This window comes from Lithobates pipiens, unplaced genomic scaffold (assembly GCF_037356315.1).
Source record: "Lithobates pipiens isolate NorthernLeopardFrog02 unplaced genomic scaffold, aLitPip1_a1.2 Scaffold_1, whole genome shotgun sequence".
Classification (NCBI taxonomy): domain Eukaryota; kingdom Metazoa; phylum Chordata; class Amphibia; order Anura; family Ranidae; genus Lithobates; species Lithobates pipiens.
This window is the reverse complement of record NW_027507685.1, coordinates 120115222-120135512: the sequence shown is the minus strand read 5'-3', so window position 1 is coordinate 120135512 and position 20291 is coordinate 120115222. Positions and strand designations below refer to the sequence as shown.

Sequence of the window (20291 nt, the reverse complement as noted above, 5' to 3'; positions counted from 1 at the left end):
CAGAGATCCCATGATGTCAGCACCCTTAGCTGATTCGTCATTTTGGCTTCGGGTGCAGGTGCCGGCATCTGTAGTAAGGGAAACGGGAAGCCTTGTGGCTTCACAGCCTGTTTCCTACTGCGCTAGTCACACTGCACTTTCTGAATAGTCCCGCTGTCCCAGAAGGCAGTGTGGGGGGGGGGGGGGGGGGGAGGAGGGGCCGAAAATTATATAGAGCGCTGTGCGGCGATCTTGCCAGGAAGTGGGAGTGGAAACCTGTCAAATAGGTAACCGCTCCCCCCCCCCCCCCTAAAAAAAAAGTTCCAGATGTGTCAGTGGAGGGGGGAGGGGGCAAACAAGCAGAGCATCCACTTTTGGATGGAGCTCTGCTTTAAGAAACTGAAAGGGTGCTGCTGAGTGACCTCATAGTTCATTGATTCTTCCTGCTCTTCAGTAGCTGTGTGCCCCTATGGGAGGTAAGGGCAGTCAGCTGTGCCAAATGTCTGCAGAAGCCTGACCTTGCACGCATGATCTACTCATCGCAAGTGCAATGCTTTGCAGGCATCTTTGTTAAAAAAAATTATAAATGCACCAGAGTTTCATTGCCGGATCCCTGGTGTATCTGTAATATGGCTTCCAACTCACTAGGGTACTCTTATCCACTGTTCCTTTTCTGTAATGGGGGTTGTGGTCCCTTTTTAAGAGCGGTTTGCCCACGCACTTTTGGATGCTTATAAACCATGTGGGGACAAAGAGGACGGCCCAATATGGGTAATAAATATAAAAAATAGCTTTATTACACTTTTAAAATACTGCTTATATTCTTAACAAAACAACAAGCATTAATGGGGGTACCATTCTTCCTGTTATGACATCACTTCCGGTCCTCACTCCTACAGACACCGCCCTACACGTTGCCTCACTCACCACGTGTCAGAAACCATCAAACAGACTGAGACAAAAGTACAATCAAATCAAACTTGTTTCTTAATAAAAAAGGTAAATAGAAAAAAGCGTAGTCAAGCATAGCCAGAGTACAGTAGCCAGATCGGGTAGTCAGACAGTCCAAAGTTCATAAACCAGATCGGGTAATCAGCCAGGCCAGAAGTCAGGGATCCAAGGAGAGCAACTGCAAGCAGGATAAGAAGCCAGGAGGGATGTCAGCAAGCCAGTCTTGAAACAAACAGCAGGAGATGGTTCCTTGTGATGTGACTAACGCGAAGGCAAAGGAAAGAGTGAGCTGGAAGGCTTTAAATAGGCAGGTGAGACGAGCATCATCGGGAACAGCTGGTAACTGTGGAAAGAGATGAGAGCTGGCAATTAGCCGACAGCTGAGCGGCCAGCCCAGAGGAGGAAGGGCTAAGCCAGCCCTGACACCACGTGACTTCATCAGGGAAAATAGCCATGAGGATTACTCTGTCCTTATATAGAATAGTATTATTTACTGGAGTTATCCTTTATATATATATATATATATATATATATATATATATATATATATATATATATATAATTCTAATTTTTTTATTTTATTCACAATATATATATTTATATCTTTTCATGTGACAACACTGAAGAAATTACACTTTGCTACAATATAAAGTAATGAGTGTACAGCTTGTATAACAGTGTAAATTTGCTGTCCCCTCAAAATAACTCGACACAAAGCCATTAATGTCTAAATTGCTGGCAACAAAAGTAAGTACACCCCTAAGTGAAAATGTCCAAATTGGGCCCAATTAGCCATTTTCCCTCCCTGGTATCGTGTGTTACAAGGTCTCAGGTGTGAATGGGGAGCAGGCATGTTCAATTTGGTGTTATCGCTCTCACTCTCTCATACTGGTCACTGGAAGTTCAATATGGCACCTCATAGCAAAGAACTCTCTGAGGATCTAAAAAAAAGAATTTTCACTATACATAAAGATAATAATTAGAGCTGCTTCACTATACATATACATATATACACACATAAAGATGGTCTAGGCTATAAGAAGATTGCCAAGACCCTGAAACAGAGCTGCAGCTCGGTGGCCAAGATATTACAGCGGTTTAATGGGACATGTTCCATTTAGAAAAGAGGTTGTCTTTGGGAAGTAGACGTATAAGAGCTGCCAGCATTGCTGCAGAGGTTGAAGGGATGAGGAGTCAGCCTGTCAGTGCTCAGACCATATCCCGCACACTGCATCAAATTGGTCTACATGGCTGTCGTCCCAGAAGGAAGCCTCTTATAAAGATGATGCACCAGAAAGCACGCAAACCGTTTGCTGAAGACAAGCAGACTAAAGATATGGATTACTGGAATATAAAAACGTATGTGAACCCCATGGCGTTAGCTAATGTTCTGCAATATTTTTGCCATAAAATGTGATCTGATCCTCATCTAAGCCACAACGGTCGACAAATGCAATGTGATTACAAGCAGTTTTATTGCACACCCATTAAACATTCACAGTGCTGGAGAACAAATAGATTAATTACTTCATTGAAAGCTAATTGGAGTCAGTAATTTGGAGCCCAATTAATTTAATGAGTTTGTAGGTGTGATTTAGTACTGCTTTGATAAAAGACTCGTAAACATTTTAACACTTTTGCTGCCAGAGACGTTTTTGCGATTTTTGCACACGTTTAAATAATTTTAGGCCTGAGAATTACACAAAACCCACACACATTATATATTTTCTGAAAGCAGACACCCTAGAGAATAAAATAGTGGTAGTTGCGATTTTTTTTTTTTTTTTTATGTCACACGATATTACTGCAAAAGTCTAGTAAACGCAAAATTTCTGTAAAAAACATACTAACATGAATTTTATGGCAAACAAACACAATAAATTACCCACATTTTTGGTAAAATATAAGATGAGGTTAGACTGAGTAAATAGATACCCAACATGCCAAACCTTAAATTTATGTGCACCCATGAAATGGTGACAAACTTCAGTACCCTATATTTTCTATATTTCTATATTTTCTTCAAAAGCCCCCTGTTAGAATGATTGCTCTCACTCGGGCGTATGCGGCGATATGTAACGTTTATCGCAATCGATGGTTTCATGTGTAGGACCCCCGACGCTGGCAGTTACGTTTGTGCGTGTGTATATGTAGGGGTTGGGGGGGAAATTTTATGTGCTTGGGTGTAACTTTATGTTTTTGCAAAAAAAAAAATATATAATTTTTTTTTTCTTTATTTTTTTTCATCACATAGGGGACAAACCGCTTTTCACTTTTGTTGCCAGGTTTAGACATTAATGGCTGTGTGTTGAGGGATGGCAAATTTACACTGTTACACAAGCTGTACACTCACTACTTTACATTGTAGCAAAGTGTAATTTCTTCAGTGTTGTCACAATAAAAGATAGAATAAAATATTTATAAAAATGTGAGGGGTGTACTCACTTTTGTGAGATGCTGTATATGGTGAACAGTACAGTTATGTAATTTAAAGTCTAATCTCATTTATTGTCACAGGTTTTGATTCTTCACAGCAACTTCTTAACTCATTTAGTGCCCAAGGCATGCCAACTTCTTGATCTGGCAACCCTTAAGGTAAGTGTGTATTCAGTACAGTGTTTTGTGTGTGTGATGTTGTGCAGATCCTCAGAGGTGGGAGGTCAGTCGTTCATGAAGTTCACTTTGGTTATGTCAGACCTTACAGAATACATAAATTAAAGCGGAGGTCCGCCCACCGCTGCAAAAAGTTAAAACCAGCAGCCACACATACTGCAGCTGCTGGCTTTTAATATTAGGAATATTAAAGAAGCTCTGCTCCTCATTCCTACTGGCCTGGTAACAGGGGGAAGAGAAGGGAGCCGAGCCGTTATGTCAATATCTGTGGTTTCCCGGAAGTGGTAAAAGGATACCTGTCAAAGACAGGTATCCTATCCCCCCTCCCCCACGAAAGGTGCCAATTGTTCCACCAGAGGGGGAGAGGAGACAAATAAGCGGAAGTTCCACTTTTGGGTGGAACTCCGCTTTAACCACTTTCAGACCGGACCATTTTGCTGGTCAATGACCAGAGGTCTTTTTACAATTTGGCACTGCGCTGCTTTAACTGGTAATTGCGCGGTCATGCAATGTTGTACCCAAACAAAATTTGTGTCCTTTTCTTCCCACAAATAGAGCTTTCTTTTGATGGTATTTGATTGCCTCTGCGATTTTTATTTTTTGCGATATAAACGTAAAAAGACCGCAAATTTTGAAAAAAAAATATATTTTCTACTTTTTGTTATTAGAAAAATGTATTCAGCCACATGTCTTTGGTAAAAAAAAAAGTCAATAACTGTATATTTATTGGTTTGCGCAAAAGTTGTCACATCTACAAACTAAGGTACGTTTTCTGGAATTTACGCAGCTTTTAGTTTACGACTGCCTATCTCATTTCTTGAGGTGCTAAAATGGCAGGGCAGTACAAAACCCCCCCAAATGACCCCATTTTGGAAAGTAGACCCCCTAAGGAAATTGATAAGTGGCATGTTGAGCCCATTGAATATTTTATTTTTTTGCCTCAAGCGATTGAATAATGACAAAAAAACATTTTTTTTTTTTTTACACAAAGTTGTCACTAAATGATATATTGCTCACACATGCTATGGGCATATGTGAAATGACACTCCAAAATAAATTCTGCTGCTTCTCCTGAGTACGGGGATACCACATATGTGGTACTTTTTGGGAGCCTAGCCGCGTACAGGGCCCCGAAAACCAAGCACCGCCTTCAGGCTTTCTAAGGGCGTAAATTTTTGATTTCACTTCTCACTACCTATTAGTTTTGAAGGCCATAAAATGCAAAGATGTCACAAAACCCCCACAAATGACCCCATTTTAGAAAGTAGACACCCCAAGCTATTTGCTGAGAGGCATGTTGAGTCCATGGAATATTTTATATTTTGCCACAAGTTGCGGGAAAATTACAAACTTTTTTTTTTTTTTTTTTTCACAAAGTTGTCACTAAATGATATATTGCTCACGCATGCCATGGGCATATGTGAAATGACACCCCAAAATAAATTCTGCTGCTTCTCCTGAGTACGGGGATACCACATATGTGGGACTTTTTGGGAGCCCGAAAACCAAGCACCGCCTTCAGGCTTTCTAAGGGCGTTACAGTTTTAAAGGCCATAAAATGCCAAGATGGCACAAACCCCCCCCCCCCCCAAATGACCCCATTTTGGAAAGTAGACACCCCTAAATTTAGGGGTACACTAGTGAGACTAGGTAATAAATGGCGGGTGCCCTGAAACTATAAAAAAATAACTAACCAACCAGCGTCACCTGTAACAGTTATATGGTGATCACTGGTGAAAGGGTTAACTAGGGGGCAATCAGGGGGCTTTATGCGGTAGTATATGGGGGTCCCTGGCGCTATAAAAAGCTGCGGTGAACCTAAATACCTACCTGCCTAACTAGCGTCACCTGTGACACTAATACAGCGATCAGAAAAATGATCGCTTATTAGGCTGGGTTCACACTGGAGTGATGCGGGAACGCCACGAATCCGCGGCGGGTTCCCGCATCGCATGCCTCCCGGCGGCAGTTCACACTGCCCTATGCGAACTGCTGGGAGTGTCAGTGAAATGTTAATGACACCCCCAGATCAGTTCGCATATCGCAGTGCGATCTGCAAACTCGGATCGCATGGTGTGAACACCCATGCGATCCGATTCTGCTGCGGACCAAAAAAAAGGGTCCCGTGCGAATTTGCGGCGGGTGCGGCGAATGGCTGAACTCGAATCGCACAGAGATCGGATGTGATTTGCACTGCAGTGTGGTGCGAATCACATCCGTTCTCATAAACCGCTGCAATGTGAACCCAGCCTTAGTGACACTGGCGACGGGGGGTGATCACGGGGTTAAACCTTTATTGGGGGGGGTTAGGGGGGTACATTAGAACTAAAGGGGGCTAACCCTAACTGCCCTAACAGTTATTACAGTCACAAATGACACCAATGCAAAAAAAAAAAAAATGCAATTGGTGTCACTGTGACTGGGGGGGGGGGCAGGGGTAATTGGGGGGGTGATCGGGGGGTATAGGGGGGGGTGTGAGTGTGCCTGGCATGTTCTACTGTGAAGTGTCGTGTTGGTGCAACTCACCGATCCTCTCTCCTCGGTGCCGGAACGAAAAATACAGACACGGAGGAGAGATTACATCACTTCCTCTCCTGTGTTTACATTACAGGAGAGGAAGTGATGCAATGCTTCACTCCCATTCGTCGGGAGCGATCGCGAGGGGGTGGCCATGAATGAATGGCCGCCCCCTCATCCCGGATCGCTCCTGCACGGATACCGACCGCCGCTGGCACCGGGGGGGGCCCCCCACCCGCGGGAAGGCAGGGACGTACATGTACGCCCATATGCCTGCCCGTGCCATTCTGTCGACGTACATCGTCGTGCGGCGGTCGGCAAGTAGTTAAGGACATGCAATAAAGGCAAGTAATTTAATTGGGATGCATTTTTTGGTGTAGATTCCAAAAGTCAAAGTTCCGATCTAAGGACTCCTAACCCCCTGACATGCCACATTTGGCATGTCATCCGTTTGGGGGGGGGGGGGGGGGGGTTGGTTGCTCCTAGTCTTGGCACGTACCTAGCTCCCAATTCCCCTCGGGCCGCCTAAGCGACTTGAGCGGAAGCTCCTTTCCCCCTCCCTCCTTGTAATCTTCTGGGACACGTCACAGGTCCCAGAACATTGCCTGACCATTGAGAAGGTGCATGCACAGTGCGCACTTGGCTGTGAAGCTTTCAGCTGTCAGCTCAAAGACAGGAGAGGGAGAAAACTAAGGGCTGAGGCGACCGCATTGCTGGATTGTGGGACAGGTAACTGTGTGTTTCTTTATTAAAAGAGAACAGCTACACTTTTTGTAGTTGCTGACTTTTAACACAAAAATGACTGGAACTCGGCTTAAATGCATTATTTATAGGTGACACATTTTCAAACAGATTTGTTTTTTTTTGTGTAGCACATACTGTCATCTCCGCTTCTATTCCTGTGTTTAGTGTAAGTTTTGGCTGACAGGCTAGGTTCAATGGTATGTAAAGGAAATCTTTTTTTCTTAGTTTTTGGATAAGATGGTGAAATGTTAGACCATTTGTCACGTTATTTAACACCCCCTGACTCCCCACTGGGGAGATTCAACCCTTTATTGGTCCTAATAAACATTGACGATAACGGAATGTGAAGAGAAATAAAGAAAATTGAGGATTCTTCAGACCAAGAAGTGAGGGAAAATTTTCAGTGGAGAAACCTGTTACAACTGTCTAACATGTGAATCCCATTCACTTTGGAGAAATTTTCTATCATTTCCTGTTGCATCCCCAGGACAAGAAGTAAAAGAAAATCCACTAACAAACCCTACCCTATTAAAAAAAAGCTATGGCTTTGGTACTAAAACTAATTGTGTGCCACAATTTTATGAAACTACACATGAGATAAAAACTCTGGTTTTCAGACTTGTACACATAAAGCTATATATATATATTCATGCATACATGTGATTCTCCTAAACGAAACAGTAGTAATGAGAAAGTGCTCTAAAGAGATTACAGAAGGGAGACTCTTGCAATGAGGTTGGTATGGCCATGGCAGTTCTGTTTTAGTTATGAGTGACATTGGAGAACATCATCTGGTGAAAGATAACATTTTGCAGATCAATGCTATGGTATTTGAGGATCCATATTAAGTCTTGGGGGTTTGGCTTTCTCAGTCCTCAGGGGGCTGCAAAGTCTTGTCCAGCTTCAAGCTGTTGAAGAACTAAAGTTCTCCATTGTGGGAACATCCATCTTGTGCGCAAGAAGGTTGTTAATTTTGCTTGCACTAGATAAATTATGTAAGTCCCTGCCAGTTTGTTTTACTCAATGAAAAAACTATGTTTGTTTCGTTTTAGGTTCTTGACCTCCATGACAACCAGATTTCATCTCTTCCCGCTGACATTGGTCAGCTTACATCTTTACGGGTAAAGCAGACACTAAAAGTTTGAATAATGGGCCATGCCTCCATGAAATATGAGGCAACCAGGGTAACATATATCTACCCTGTGGCGTTTAGCTTAATATATGGAGTGCTGTCCTTACAGAAGTTTGTATGCTGCATCAAAATAGATGCTGTTTTTTTTATGAACTAGGCAGTATGAAAGGCACATTCAGTAAAGTACCGCAAGAGTTAAAAAGAAAACAAATGGCATTGGCTACAGTGAGGATATGCTCAATACAGTAACTTAAGGCAGCAAGTCAGAATTCTAGCTGCTTTAGGCACTTCTTTCTTTCACATTGATAATCAGCTTACTGATTGTATCCTTTGACTTCTTAAGCTGGGTACACACTACAGTATTTTTTTTTGTGCAACCCCTGAGGGTTGCACAAAAAAAAAAACCTGCCGGCTTCAGTCAGGAGCCTCTGTACTAACCATGCAAGGTTAGTCCAGCGATCTGCCCCGCTGAGCTGTTGTGTTCTGACAGGGGGACGGCCCCCCACCAAAAGACTCCGATCAGCGATCTCTGCCTTTGGCTGAGAACACTGTTTCGGAGTCAGTCGGCTGCTGGTTTTCCAGCATGCACGTCCATCAGAAGCCAGCCAGATCGACATACACATGGGCAGAAAGTCAGCCAGTATTTTTTGCACTGGCAGGTGTCTCCTGACATTTTGCCCGTGTGTACAGGGCTTTAGCCTTGTGTTTGGAAAGCCATTGTTCATGTCCATGTCCTTTTATTTGCAGGTGCTGAACGTAGAACGAAATGCCTTAAGGACACTCCCTGACTCCATTGGGGACCTCGTCCAGCTTCAAACCCTCAATGTGAAAGGCAAGTTTTTTTTTAGAACCTTGAATAGGTGTTATGATAAGTACATAGCTTCAGGTTTGTGAAAAACTGTCCATGATACAAACCTTGACATGAAGTTGGAATATGCAGAATCACTCCTGGATTGTTTTGATTGTCATTCTAGCAAGCTGCACCTTTTTAGACTCGGCCCCAGATCACACTAGAATGCAGTGAGGGAAATACACAATCTATGTGCGTTTCCCACACTGTGCTAAAAATCTGTCAGATTGTTAAGGAATTTCCCCCTGCACAGCGCGGCCCTCTTCAGGTCAACCCAGAGATTTTCAATTTGGATTCAGGTCTGGGCTCTGACTTGGCCATTTCAAAACTTTGATCTTCCTCTGAAGAAACCATTCTTTTGTTGATTTGGAGGTACGCTTAGTGTTTTGGTAATGCTGAAAGGTGGAATTCCTCTTCATCTTCAGCTTTTTAGCAGAGGCCTGAGGGTTTTGTGACAAAATGTACTGATATTTGGAACTGTCCATAAGGCCCTCCACCTTGACTAAAATCCCAGATCCAGCTGAAGCAAAATAGCACTAAAACATAATGCTGCCACCACCATGCTTCACTGTGCAATTGGTAAATTTTTTTTTGTTGGTGATGGTTTTGTGCCAAACATACTTTTTGGCGTTATTGCCAAAAAGATCAAGCTTGTTCTTATCAGATCATGACACATTTTTCCACATACTTTTGGCAGACTCGATGTAGGTTTTTGCAAAATGTACCGGGCTTGGATGTTTTTCTTAGTAAGAAAGGGCTTCCGCCATTATACCCACAGCCCAGACATATGAAGAATTAGGGAGATTGTCACATGTAGTTGCTTTAGGCCTCTTGGGAGCATCTCAGACCTATTTTCTTGTTGTTTTTTTATTTATTATTTTTGGAGGAATGTCCTTTACTTGGTAACGTCACTGTTGTGCCATATTTTCTCCACTTGTTGATGATGGTCTTCACTGTGTCCCATGGTATAGCTAATGTCTTAGAAATATTTTGTACTTTCAGCCTGATTCCTTCCAAGAATGAGATCCCATTGGTGCTGTGTAAGCTCTTTGCAGACCAGGGATTTTGTTGTAAGAGGCAACTGTGTAAATGCCAGGGAAATCCTACCAGAACAGCTGAACTATATTGACTTACTCTCAGTCTTTTTCACTGATGGCGAGTGTGTACTGACTACTATTTAACATTAGTTTAACAAATCAGGTTAATTATGAATACAGCCACATCCCTAATCATAAGAGGATGTGTACACCTATGCAACCACCTTATTTTATTTTTAATTAAACAACTATTTCAGTTTGTTTTTAATTGAATTGCATAAATAATAGGTCACGTTAAAGGTGGAAAAAACTCAGAAGTAATTTAACTTGGTCTGATTTTTTTTTTAATCACAAATACATGGCATTTATACAGGGATGTGTAGACTTTTTATTTCTAAATTAAGTTCTAATAACTAGGTATGCACCGAAATTTCGGCCGCCGAAACATATCGGCCGAAAATGGCCTTTTCGGCATTTTGCCGAAAGAGAATTCTTGCCGAAAATCGCGCATGTGCAGTAGCTGTGGGAGAAACTTCGGATGACATCACTCGTTCTGTGGGCGGCTTGCACGTTCCTCGCAGATAAGACGCCGCACTCTGCTGCTCTGCTGCACGTTCCCTGCTGAGGCGCTGGCACCTTCCCTGCGGACGCTCCTCGTGCTTGTGAGACGCTGCTGGGACCCGAGAGACGCTGCTGGGACCCAGGAGGGCTGCACATAGCATACTGAAGTACAAGAGTGGGCACTGTCCCTCCTGGATGGCTACCATTACTACTATTCGCCGGTGAGCAATGCATTGCCTTTTTGACTTAAACTGCCAAACAATCCAGCTAATTTATTTTACTATACTACTGAAACTGTCATAGCAGTCAAACAACATGTATTACTTACCCCTTTGTGCCTTTTGTGCCATGCAGTATGGTATTAAATATGTCTGCACTACAGTACATCTGACGTAGCCAGACTGACGTAGCCAAACTGATTTGAAATAGAATGGCATTCTATTTATTCTGTAGTACTAGTATACTATAAAATGTATGCCCTTGTTGTCACTGAATTTGTCATTTTGGTATAGTATAGCACACTGACATGACAGCAAGCACATGATTTTTTAAAACATGACAGTACGCAATATAATATATTATATTTAATAACTATATATTATATATTTTATTGTGTACTGTCATGTTTCAACAAATCATGTATAACTTGGTTAATACTACGCTGACAAATGCAATGACAACAACAAGCGCATGAAGTTATAGTATATTATACTGCAGAATAGCTCCAAAAAATTAAATATAGCATGCAATTGCAATTTGCATGCAAGCAATCCATTCCATTTGCAATGAAATTTAATCAGTGCAATTAACAATTATATTATCTTTTTGGCACCATTCAGATGTACTGCAGTGCAGACATATTATTAACTACCTTGCATGGCAAGAGCTGCAGCGTTTAAAAAAAAAAAAAAGTGATAGTTTGTTATTTTTTAAAGCTGCCTCCTGGGGTTTAGCTTTTAAATTGATTTCGTCCTTTTTTTTCTTTTCCACCTTAGATTTCACTCCCACTATAGATCATTCTATGCTATTATTCTGCGCTACCAGCAAAGGTGGACCATGTTTGCAGTGTGGAAATATTTAAAAGTTTCTGATAAAGACCCCAAATTTGCAATCCGTAGTCTTTGCTCAGCAGAAATTTCAAGAGGGGGTACATTGGCAAGGCATTTTTCAACAACAGGTTTGATACACCACCTGAAAACACGACATCCAGTTCAGCATTCAGATTACAAGAAAACAGTGCCACTTCCAAAAAGTGACTCGGGCTCAACACCATCTGTAGCCACGGTCTTTGAAAAGGTTAAAAAATTTGCAAGTGACAGTCCCAAAGCTTGTGCCATAACAGATAAAATTATGGAATTTATTGCATTAGACGACCAGCCATTCTCTGTTGTGGAGGACATTGGATTCCATAGGCTCATGCAACATATTGAGCCGCGTTACTCACTACCAAGCAGACGCTACTTTGCAGATACCTGTCTACCTGAATTGTTTTGCAGTGTTAGAAAACACGTTCAAGAGCTCATGACTACCGACATCATAGCAATCAGTTTTACTACCGACATTTGGAGTTCAGACGTCAGTCCAACGAGCATGCTTAGCCTGACAGCGCAGTGGATAGATGACAAATTTCAATTGCAAAACATCCTACTTAACGCACGTGAGTTTGTTGGATCACATACTGCAGCAGCAATCGCTGACACTTTAAAGAATCCATGCTTGACACTTGGCACATTGACAAGTCTAAAGTGCATTTGATTGTCCGAGATAATGCGCGGAACATGGCAAAGGCAATGGAGGACAGTGAACTTAAAAGCATACCGTGTATGGCACACACGCTACAATTGGCTGTGAATGAAGGATTGCTGAGTCAGCGCACCATATCTGATATTGTATCAAAAGGAAGAAAAATTGTGGGTCACTTTAAGCATTCTCCGCTTGCTTATTCCAGATTACAAGCTTTGCAGATACAGTTTGGAATGCCACTGAAACGACTGCAGCAAGATGTAGCCACTCGTTGGAACAGCACCTACTATATTCTGCAAAGTCTTTTTGAACAAAAGCGTGTTTTAGCTGCATGCATTGCAGATTACAAGCTGCCAGCAACATTGAGTGCACATCAGTGGATGTTAGTTGAAAATAGTTTGTCTCTTCTATCTCCATTTGAACAGTTAACAAAAGAAATAAGCTCAACTAATGCTTCCATTTCTGAAGTTATTCCCTTGATTGCCTCACTGAGGCGTCTGCTAGGAAAAGAGATAGAAACAGACCATGGCGTAAAAACGGCTAAAACCACTCTACTGGAGGCCGTTACCAACCAGTTTCAAGACACCGAGTCCAACCCTCTGTACTGCATTGCAACAGTTCTAGATCCTCGATTTAACCACTTTCAGACCGGACCAATTTGCTGGCCAAAGACCAGACCACTTTTTGCGATTCGGCACTGCGTTGCTTTAACTGACAATTGTGCGGTCGTGCGACGTGGCTCCCAAACAAAATTTACGTCCTTTTTTTCCCACAAATAGAGCTTTCTTTTGGTGGTATTTGATCACCCCTTCGGTTTTTATTTTTTGCGCTATAAACAAAAATAGAGCGACAATTTTGAAAAAAACACATTATTTTTTACTTTTTGTTATAATAAATATCCCCCAAAAATATATAAAAAAACATTTTTTTCCCTCAGTTTAGGCCGATACGTATTCTTCTACATATTTTTGGTAAAAAAAAATCGCAATTAGCGATTATTGATTGGTTTGCACAAAAGTTATAGCGTTTACAAAATAGGGATAGTTTTATAGCATTTTTATTAATAATTTTTTTTTTTTTTTTTTACTAGTAATGGCGGCGATCAGCGATTTTTATTGTGACTGCGACATTGTATGGGACCCATCGGACATTTTTGACACATTTTTGGGACCATTGTCATTTATACAGTAATCACTGCTATATAAATGCAGTGATTCCTGTGTAAATGACACTGGCAGTGAAGGGGTTAACCAGTGGGTGGCAGTGAAAGGGTTAAGTGTTCCTAGGGGTGTGTTAGTAACTGTGGGGGGGGTTGGGCTTTCATTTAGTGAACACTGATCTCTGCTCCAATCACATGGAGCAGAGATCAGCGTCACTAGTTGCTAGGCAGAATGGAGAAATGTTGTTTACAACGGCACTTCTCCATTCGGCCGCTCCGTGAGACGATCGCGGGGATGCCTGCGGCGATCGAGTCCGCAGGTCCCGCGACCGGACTCACGGGGGTCCCGACCAGCGCGGGAGCGCGCCGCCGGCAAAGGACGGCAAATTTAAAGGGACGTACATGTAAAGGGACGTTGCCTGCCCGTGCCATTCTGTCGACAGACATCGTCGTGCGCTGGTCGGCAACTGGTTAAAGAGCATTATTTTAATGTTGAGAAAAAGCAGCGTGCATGCGAAATGATACAAGCACAAATGGAGGTGGTGGAAGCATCCGGTGAAGGAGTTTTGAGGTGTAGCACAGAGGAAAGTGAGAAGAAACGGTTGCATACAAGTGAAGAGGAACACACTCCCTCCATCTCTGATATGTTTGAAGAAATTTTACATGAATGCACCCCGGTCCATAGCAGTGCAACAACAAGTGCAGCTACCCAACAGCTGGACATTTATTTAGCTGAACAGCCTATCGCCAGAAGTGACAATCCCCTTGTATACTGGCGCATCAACAAAAAACGTTTTCCTTTGCTTGCACAGATTGAACGCAGATATTTATCTGCCCCAAGCACCAGTACAGAGAGTGAGAGACTATTCAGTCTAGCATCTCATATTCTTGATGAGAAGAGAAACTGTCTCCTGTGAGAAAGCGGAGCAACTTTTGTTCTTAAAGCGAAATCTGCCACTTTTACTGAAATAGATTTATAAATCCGTAGCATAGACCAATTCCTTTACCATGTTGTTGAACATAGTAAATGAATTGGCATTGGACTGTGCTATTGGACAATTGGAACATACAACATAGTATGACTGACTACCAGTATGTTCCAGTTGTCTAGTTGTGCCATACTGCCATTAGTTGCTTGTTCATTGTAGTAGTTCTACAGTTTTTGGCACTTCTTCAATTTAAGAGATCTCCAGTTTTAGTACTGTACACACACATCATACATAGTTTGTTGCTGTTGGGCCAAACTATGTCTCTCCCTAAGCTTTCAGCCTGCTGCATGTGCAAAACTGTATGTCCTGTATCTGTGGCGGTCTACATATTCCAGTACTATACACTATACCACACTGTGTTCCAGATATGGGCGGAGACTTCCAGAAACAGACTAGTCTACATTGCTTGCTGTGATTGCCTGAGCACCGCTGCTGTAGACCAGACTGTGTTCCAGGATGTCTCTGCTCATACCCGGGGGTCGGAAAACAGTGTGGTCTACTGTATGACTATGTATGTAACCCGCAGCTACATACATACACTTTTATCGCACATGCAGCCGCTGAGAACTTAGGGGTAAATTAATAAAATTACTACAGTTCTCTCATGTTGAAAATATTTATTGCATTTAGCATACTTTGTTATTCTGTTTCACAGTAATATATGCCTTCTGCCATTGTTATTCTTTATAGTTTGTTGTTGGGACAAAACTGTCAGTCATTGATTGTCTCTCCCTAAGCTTTCAGCCCGCTGCATGTGCAAAACTGTATGTCCTGTATCTGTGGCTGTCTACATATTCCAGTACTATACACTATACCACACTGTGTTACAGATATGGGCGGAGACTTCCAGAAACAGACTAGTCTACATTGCTTGCTGTGATTGCCTGAGCACCACTGCTGTAGACCAGACTGTAGACTGTGTTCCAGGATGTCTCCTCTCATACCCGGGGGCCGGAAAACAGTGTGGTCTACTGTATGACTATGCATGTAACCCGCAGCTACATACATACACTTTTATCGCACATGCAGCCGCTGACACCTTAGGGGGAAAAAAATAAAATTACTACAGTTCCTCAGGTTGAAAATATTTATTGCATTTAGCATACTTCTATATTACTGTGAAACAGAATAACAGCCTTCTGCCATTGTTATTCTTGATAGTTTGTTGTTGGGACAAACTCTCAGTCGTTGATTGTCTCTCCCTAAGCTTTCAGCCCGCTGCATGTGCAAAACTGTATGTCCTGTATCTGTGGCGGTCTACATATTCCAGTACTATACACTATACCACACTGTGTTACAGATATGGGCGGAGACTTCCAGAAACAGACTAGTCTACATTGCTTGCTCTGATTGCCTGGGCACTGCTACTGTAGACCAGACTGTAGACTGTGTTCCAGCCAGGATGTCTCCGCCTATACCCGAGGGGCGAAAAACAGTGTGGCCTACTGTATGACTATGTATGTAACCCGCAGCTACAACATACACTTTTATCGCACATGCAGCCGCTGACACCTTATGGAGAGAGAACTGAATTACTACTAGTTCTTCTGATTTAAGTTGAAAATTAATAAAGTCTAAGACTTTAAATCTTCTTAGTTCTTAGACTTAGTCTTAGTCATTTTATTTTTATATTATTTTATTTCATTTTTTTTATTTATTTTGTTGTTATGGTTCAATGTGCACTGACTGCAGTCTACACTGCAGGATATGCTGTAGTAACTTATAATTTTATTTTGTATTTTATTTGATTTTATGATTTTATCTTCTGTGTCCACTGTCCAATTTATTTGGGTTGCTTTATTAAAGTACTGTTATTTTACATTACTGGACTATTCTTTTATTCATAAAATTAATGATTCAGTTGAATATGAATACTATAATGATGAATAATACTATAAGGCAATTTTATATAAATATTTTTTTTTTTTAATATATAAAAAAAAGCCATTTTCGGTTTCGGTGCTGTATCGGTTTCGGTTTTCGGCCTAGTGCATTTTTCATTTTCGGTATCGGTTTCGGCACCAAATAAACCCATTCGGTGCATCCCTACTAATAACTCGTGCTCTACCTCCTGCACATTTATTAAACAACCACCACTGTTACAAGCGCTATTACATGCATTTTTGCAAGCACTGTTACATAGCACATATACAGCAAATACTGTTTCCAGCCACATAGACAGCCATAACAAGCACTGCCAGAAGCATGAGTGCAAGTACTGCTACAAGTGCCATATACTGTACAGCTATAACCAGCACCATTACCAGCACCATTGCAAGCATTGTTATAAGCCACATATAGATCCATCAAAAGCAATCTCACAAGCACTGCTGCAAGCCATATATAGCCACAATTATTGATTAGCTCAGGCGGGTTTGGACTAGGATCCCGCCAGAAAGATGACTATGCATGCTGCCAATCCTAAGCGGCTTAAACACTCCCCACTTGAAACTGCATGTATCCAAAGGGCATGAACTATATACGTGCAGCTACCGGGTGCGGAGTGACTCTCCAGCTTTTGATTGATGTGCAGTGACAGTTTTCTTGCAAGATAACCCGGGCAGCTAACCCTGCCACACCTCTGAGTGTCTGCTCTGTATATGTGCTAGCAATTTTTTATGGTTTTTAATGTGAAAGTGTCGCATTAGATAAAATTAATCTCCAATTAACTCTTCTTAACTGGTGCATGACTTCATGCATTCACCCCATTTGAAGTGGACAGTCAGGCTTATTTTATTAGGGTCTCTCCTCTCCATCTGATGTCTCTGGCATCAGGCTAGTTGAACTCTGTATGTGCTTTCTGTGTGGTTTTAGTTTTGTTGACAATGAACAAAATGGTAGCCCTGAGGTCATGTGCTGACAGATTCATGAGAATACAGTGGAGTTACAGTTAGGGACATGTCACTTGCGTCATACTAATGTTAAGTGTTTTGTTTTTTCCTCTTATTCCAGCAAATAAACTGAAGGTTCTTCCACCAACAATAGGTGGGCTATGCTGCCTCCGCACTTTAGACATCAGGGAAAACAGACTGAATGAGTTGCCTCCAGCTCTGGCCAATGTCCGCACCTTAGAGGTAAGCAATGATGTATGGTAAATTGTGTTCACCCCTAAACAAGGTGGGAATTAAAGGGGTTGTAAACCCTTGTTTAAAAAACAAAACAAAAAACAACTTGTCATACTTCCCTCCACTGTACAGTTGGTTTTTGCACAGAGTGGCCCTGATCATCCTCTTCTGGGATCCCTCAGCGGCGCTTGTGGCTCCTCCCAGCATCGAGTGTCCACGTTGGAGAAGTGCTCTCCTTAGTGGACACCCGTGCGGGCACGCTCCAGAGCCTCGCATTTGTGTCCATTCACACAGAATGCAGTACTCGCCCCCGGCACTGCGTCATTGTATTTGATTGACAGCAGCGGGAGCCAATGGCTGCTCTGCTATCCATCTATCCAATTGGGACACGAGACACCAGGTAGAGCTGGTGTGCTCATTCCCGGCCGGAGAAGGATCTGGGTCAGTTAAGTAAAATGGGGGCTCCGGGGGAGGGGGGGGGGCAGGCCTGGAGCACCACACAAGGTTTTTCACCTTAATGCATTAAGGTGTAAAAACCATGAGGGTTTACAACCCCTTTAAAGTGAAACTACATTTCAAAATAGTTAGGTCCATATATATTTGGACACAGGCACAATTTTCGTTTTTTTCAGGTATTTATCAAAACATATTGAAGCTTTAGTTATATAATGGCTATGGGCTGAAAGTGCACACTCTCAGGTTTAATTTCCAAATCGGAGGAAGGGTTTAGGAATTAAAGCTCTTAAGAATAGCCATCCCCTTTTGTCAAGGGACCAAAAGTAATTGGAGTGGGCTACTCCTTTGTTATTTCTTCATCAATTAAAGGGGTTGTAACCCCTCATGTTTTTTCACCTTAATGCATCCTATGCATTAAGGTGAAAAAACACCTGGCAGTGACCGACCCCCTAGTCCCCCCCGTTTTACTTACCTGAGCCCCGTATTTCCTGCGGTGAGGATGCGCTGTCCCTCTCTCCACGGGTTCTGGCTCTTGATTGGATAGATTGATAGCTGCACAGCCATTGGCTCCGGCCGCTGTCAATCAAATCCAGTGACGCGGGCGCCAGGGTCAAGTCCGGAATTAATTTCTATAGACGCAAATACTGGACTCGGGAGCGCGCCCGCAAGTTAACTCCAACCCCCCCCCGGATAACGCTCCTCTTACGGGTTTATCTGATGCAGGGAGGAGCTGTGAGAGCTGCTGGGGGACTCCAGAAATGAATGATCGAGGCCACTCTGTGCAAAACGAGCTGCACAGTGGAGGCAAGTATGATATGTTTGTAAAGGCTCGTATTTAAAAAAAAATAACAATCACTTTAAGCAGGTAAGAGGTCTGAAGTTGATTCTAGGTATGGTATTTGCATTTGGAATCTATTGCTGTGAACCTACATCATGCGTTCAAAATAGCTTTCCATGCAAGAGAAACAAGCCTTTGTGTAAAGCTTCAAAAATGAAACCAATCCATCAGAGAGATGGCAGCAACATTACCGCTTCAGTTTCACACTGGAGACATGGCATCGGCTGTTTCAGGTTGGTTTGCAGGTGCTATTTTTAGTGCAATAGCGCCTGCAAAACGACCCAGTATGAAAGGGGTCTTGGGCTTCTTCCAGGTGCTGGTGTTTGGCCATCTTGATTGGCCGGTGCAGATTATGATGTCACTCCCACTTATGTGTAGAAGTGCATTCTTTCCGGCGCACAGCCTACAGAAGACTGTGATCAGGCAGGTAGGTAGGTTTACTTCATTGCAGAAAAGACAGTGTGGGTTTGATTTACTAAAAATGGAGAGTGCAAAATCTGGTGTAGCTGTGCATAGAAAACAATCAGCTTCTAACTTCAGCTTGTTCAATACGCAATAAAACCTGGAAGCTGATTGGTTTCTTTGCAGAGCTTTACCAGATTTTGCACTCTCCAGTTTTAGTAAATCAACCCCTGCATGTCTCTTCTGCAATTAAAGAGCCTGCCTGCTCCAGATTTTTTTATTTTTAGACTTTAGTTCTTTAACTATAACTGGATTAACATTAATGAATATCCTATCCCATGCTATGGCATTAGCCCTAAGGCTGACCATACATTATACAATTTTCTTGTACATTTTTTCCTATAGATTTAACAAAAACATATAAGATGAGATCAAACCTAAACGTTTTCAATTTGTATGAAGAGAGCATTAAAAATCAGACAGAGATTCTATCTTTTTGCAACTCTACCAAAATGTAAAAAAAAAAAAAGCTTTTAGTTGGTGTTGGGCTTTAAATACCTAAATGTATAAGTTTAGTGCTAAGGCTGAGAAATGTCTTCCCTGTTTAAAGAAATACCATATATTATGTTTTTTCCAAGAATCTTCTTCTTAATGTATTGTGTGACATTTTAACAGACCATGTCTTTGGATGCGGTAGCCATGGTGTTTCCTCCAGTGTCGGTGTGCAGTGAGGGGACAGAAGCTATTCAGCAATTCCTGTGCAAGGGTAAGGTTTTTCCCCTAATAAGCAAGTTCTTCACCTGCAGTATATTTTAGAGTTGCTGTGTGGGCAAGAAAGCCTCCCCATTATGTACCTCTCTTGGGTCATAATGTTATAAATGGGAACACTTTGTTATCTTAGCTGGGGATAGTGTTCATCTATTTCTAACAAAAATTCTGTTTAACCACTTTCAGACCGGACCATTTTGCTGGTAAATGACCAGAGGTCTTTTTACACTTTGGCACTGCGCTGCTTTAACTGGTAATTGCGCGGTCATGCAATGTTGTACCCAAACAAAATTTGCGTCCTTTTCTTCCCACAAATAGAGCTTTCTTTTGATGGTATTTGATTGCCTCTGCGATTTTTATTTTTTGCGATATAAACGTAAAAAGACCGCAAATTTTGAAAAAAAATGATATTTTCTACTTTTTGTTATTAGAAAAATCCAATAAACTCAATTTTAGTCATACATTTAGGCCAAAATGTATTCAGCCA

At 42.0% G+C, this 20291-nt stretch overlaps 1 protein-coding gene across 3 annotated transcripts in view; it reads left to right on the top strand.

The window, feature by feature from the left end:
* LRSAM1 (leucine rich repeat and sterile alpha motif containing 1) overlaps positions 1 to 20291 on the top strand; it is a 144836-nt gene that overhangs the window by 40978 nt on the left and 83567 nt on the right. For all 3 annotated transcript variants that reach the window (XM_077475170.1, XM_077475161.1, XM_077475157.1), the window contains exons 5-9: positions 3448 to 3525; positions 7857 to 7925; positions 8684 to 8768; positions 17228 to 17349; positions 19712 to 19802. In XM_077475170.1, coding sequence (XP_077331296.1) covers positions 3448 to 3525; positions 7857 to 7925; positions 8684 to 8768; positions 17228 to 17349; positions 19712 to 19802 — 445 coding nt within the window. The remainder of the gene's footprint in view (positions 1 to 3447; positions 3526 to 7856; positions 7926 to 8683; positions 8769 to 17227; positions 17350 to 19711; positions 19803 to 20291) is intronic.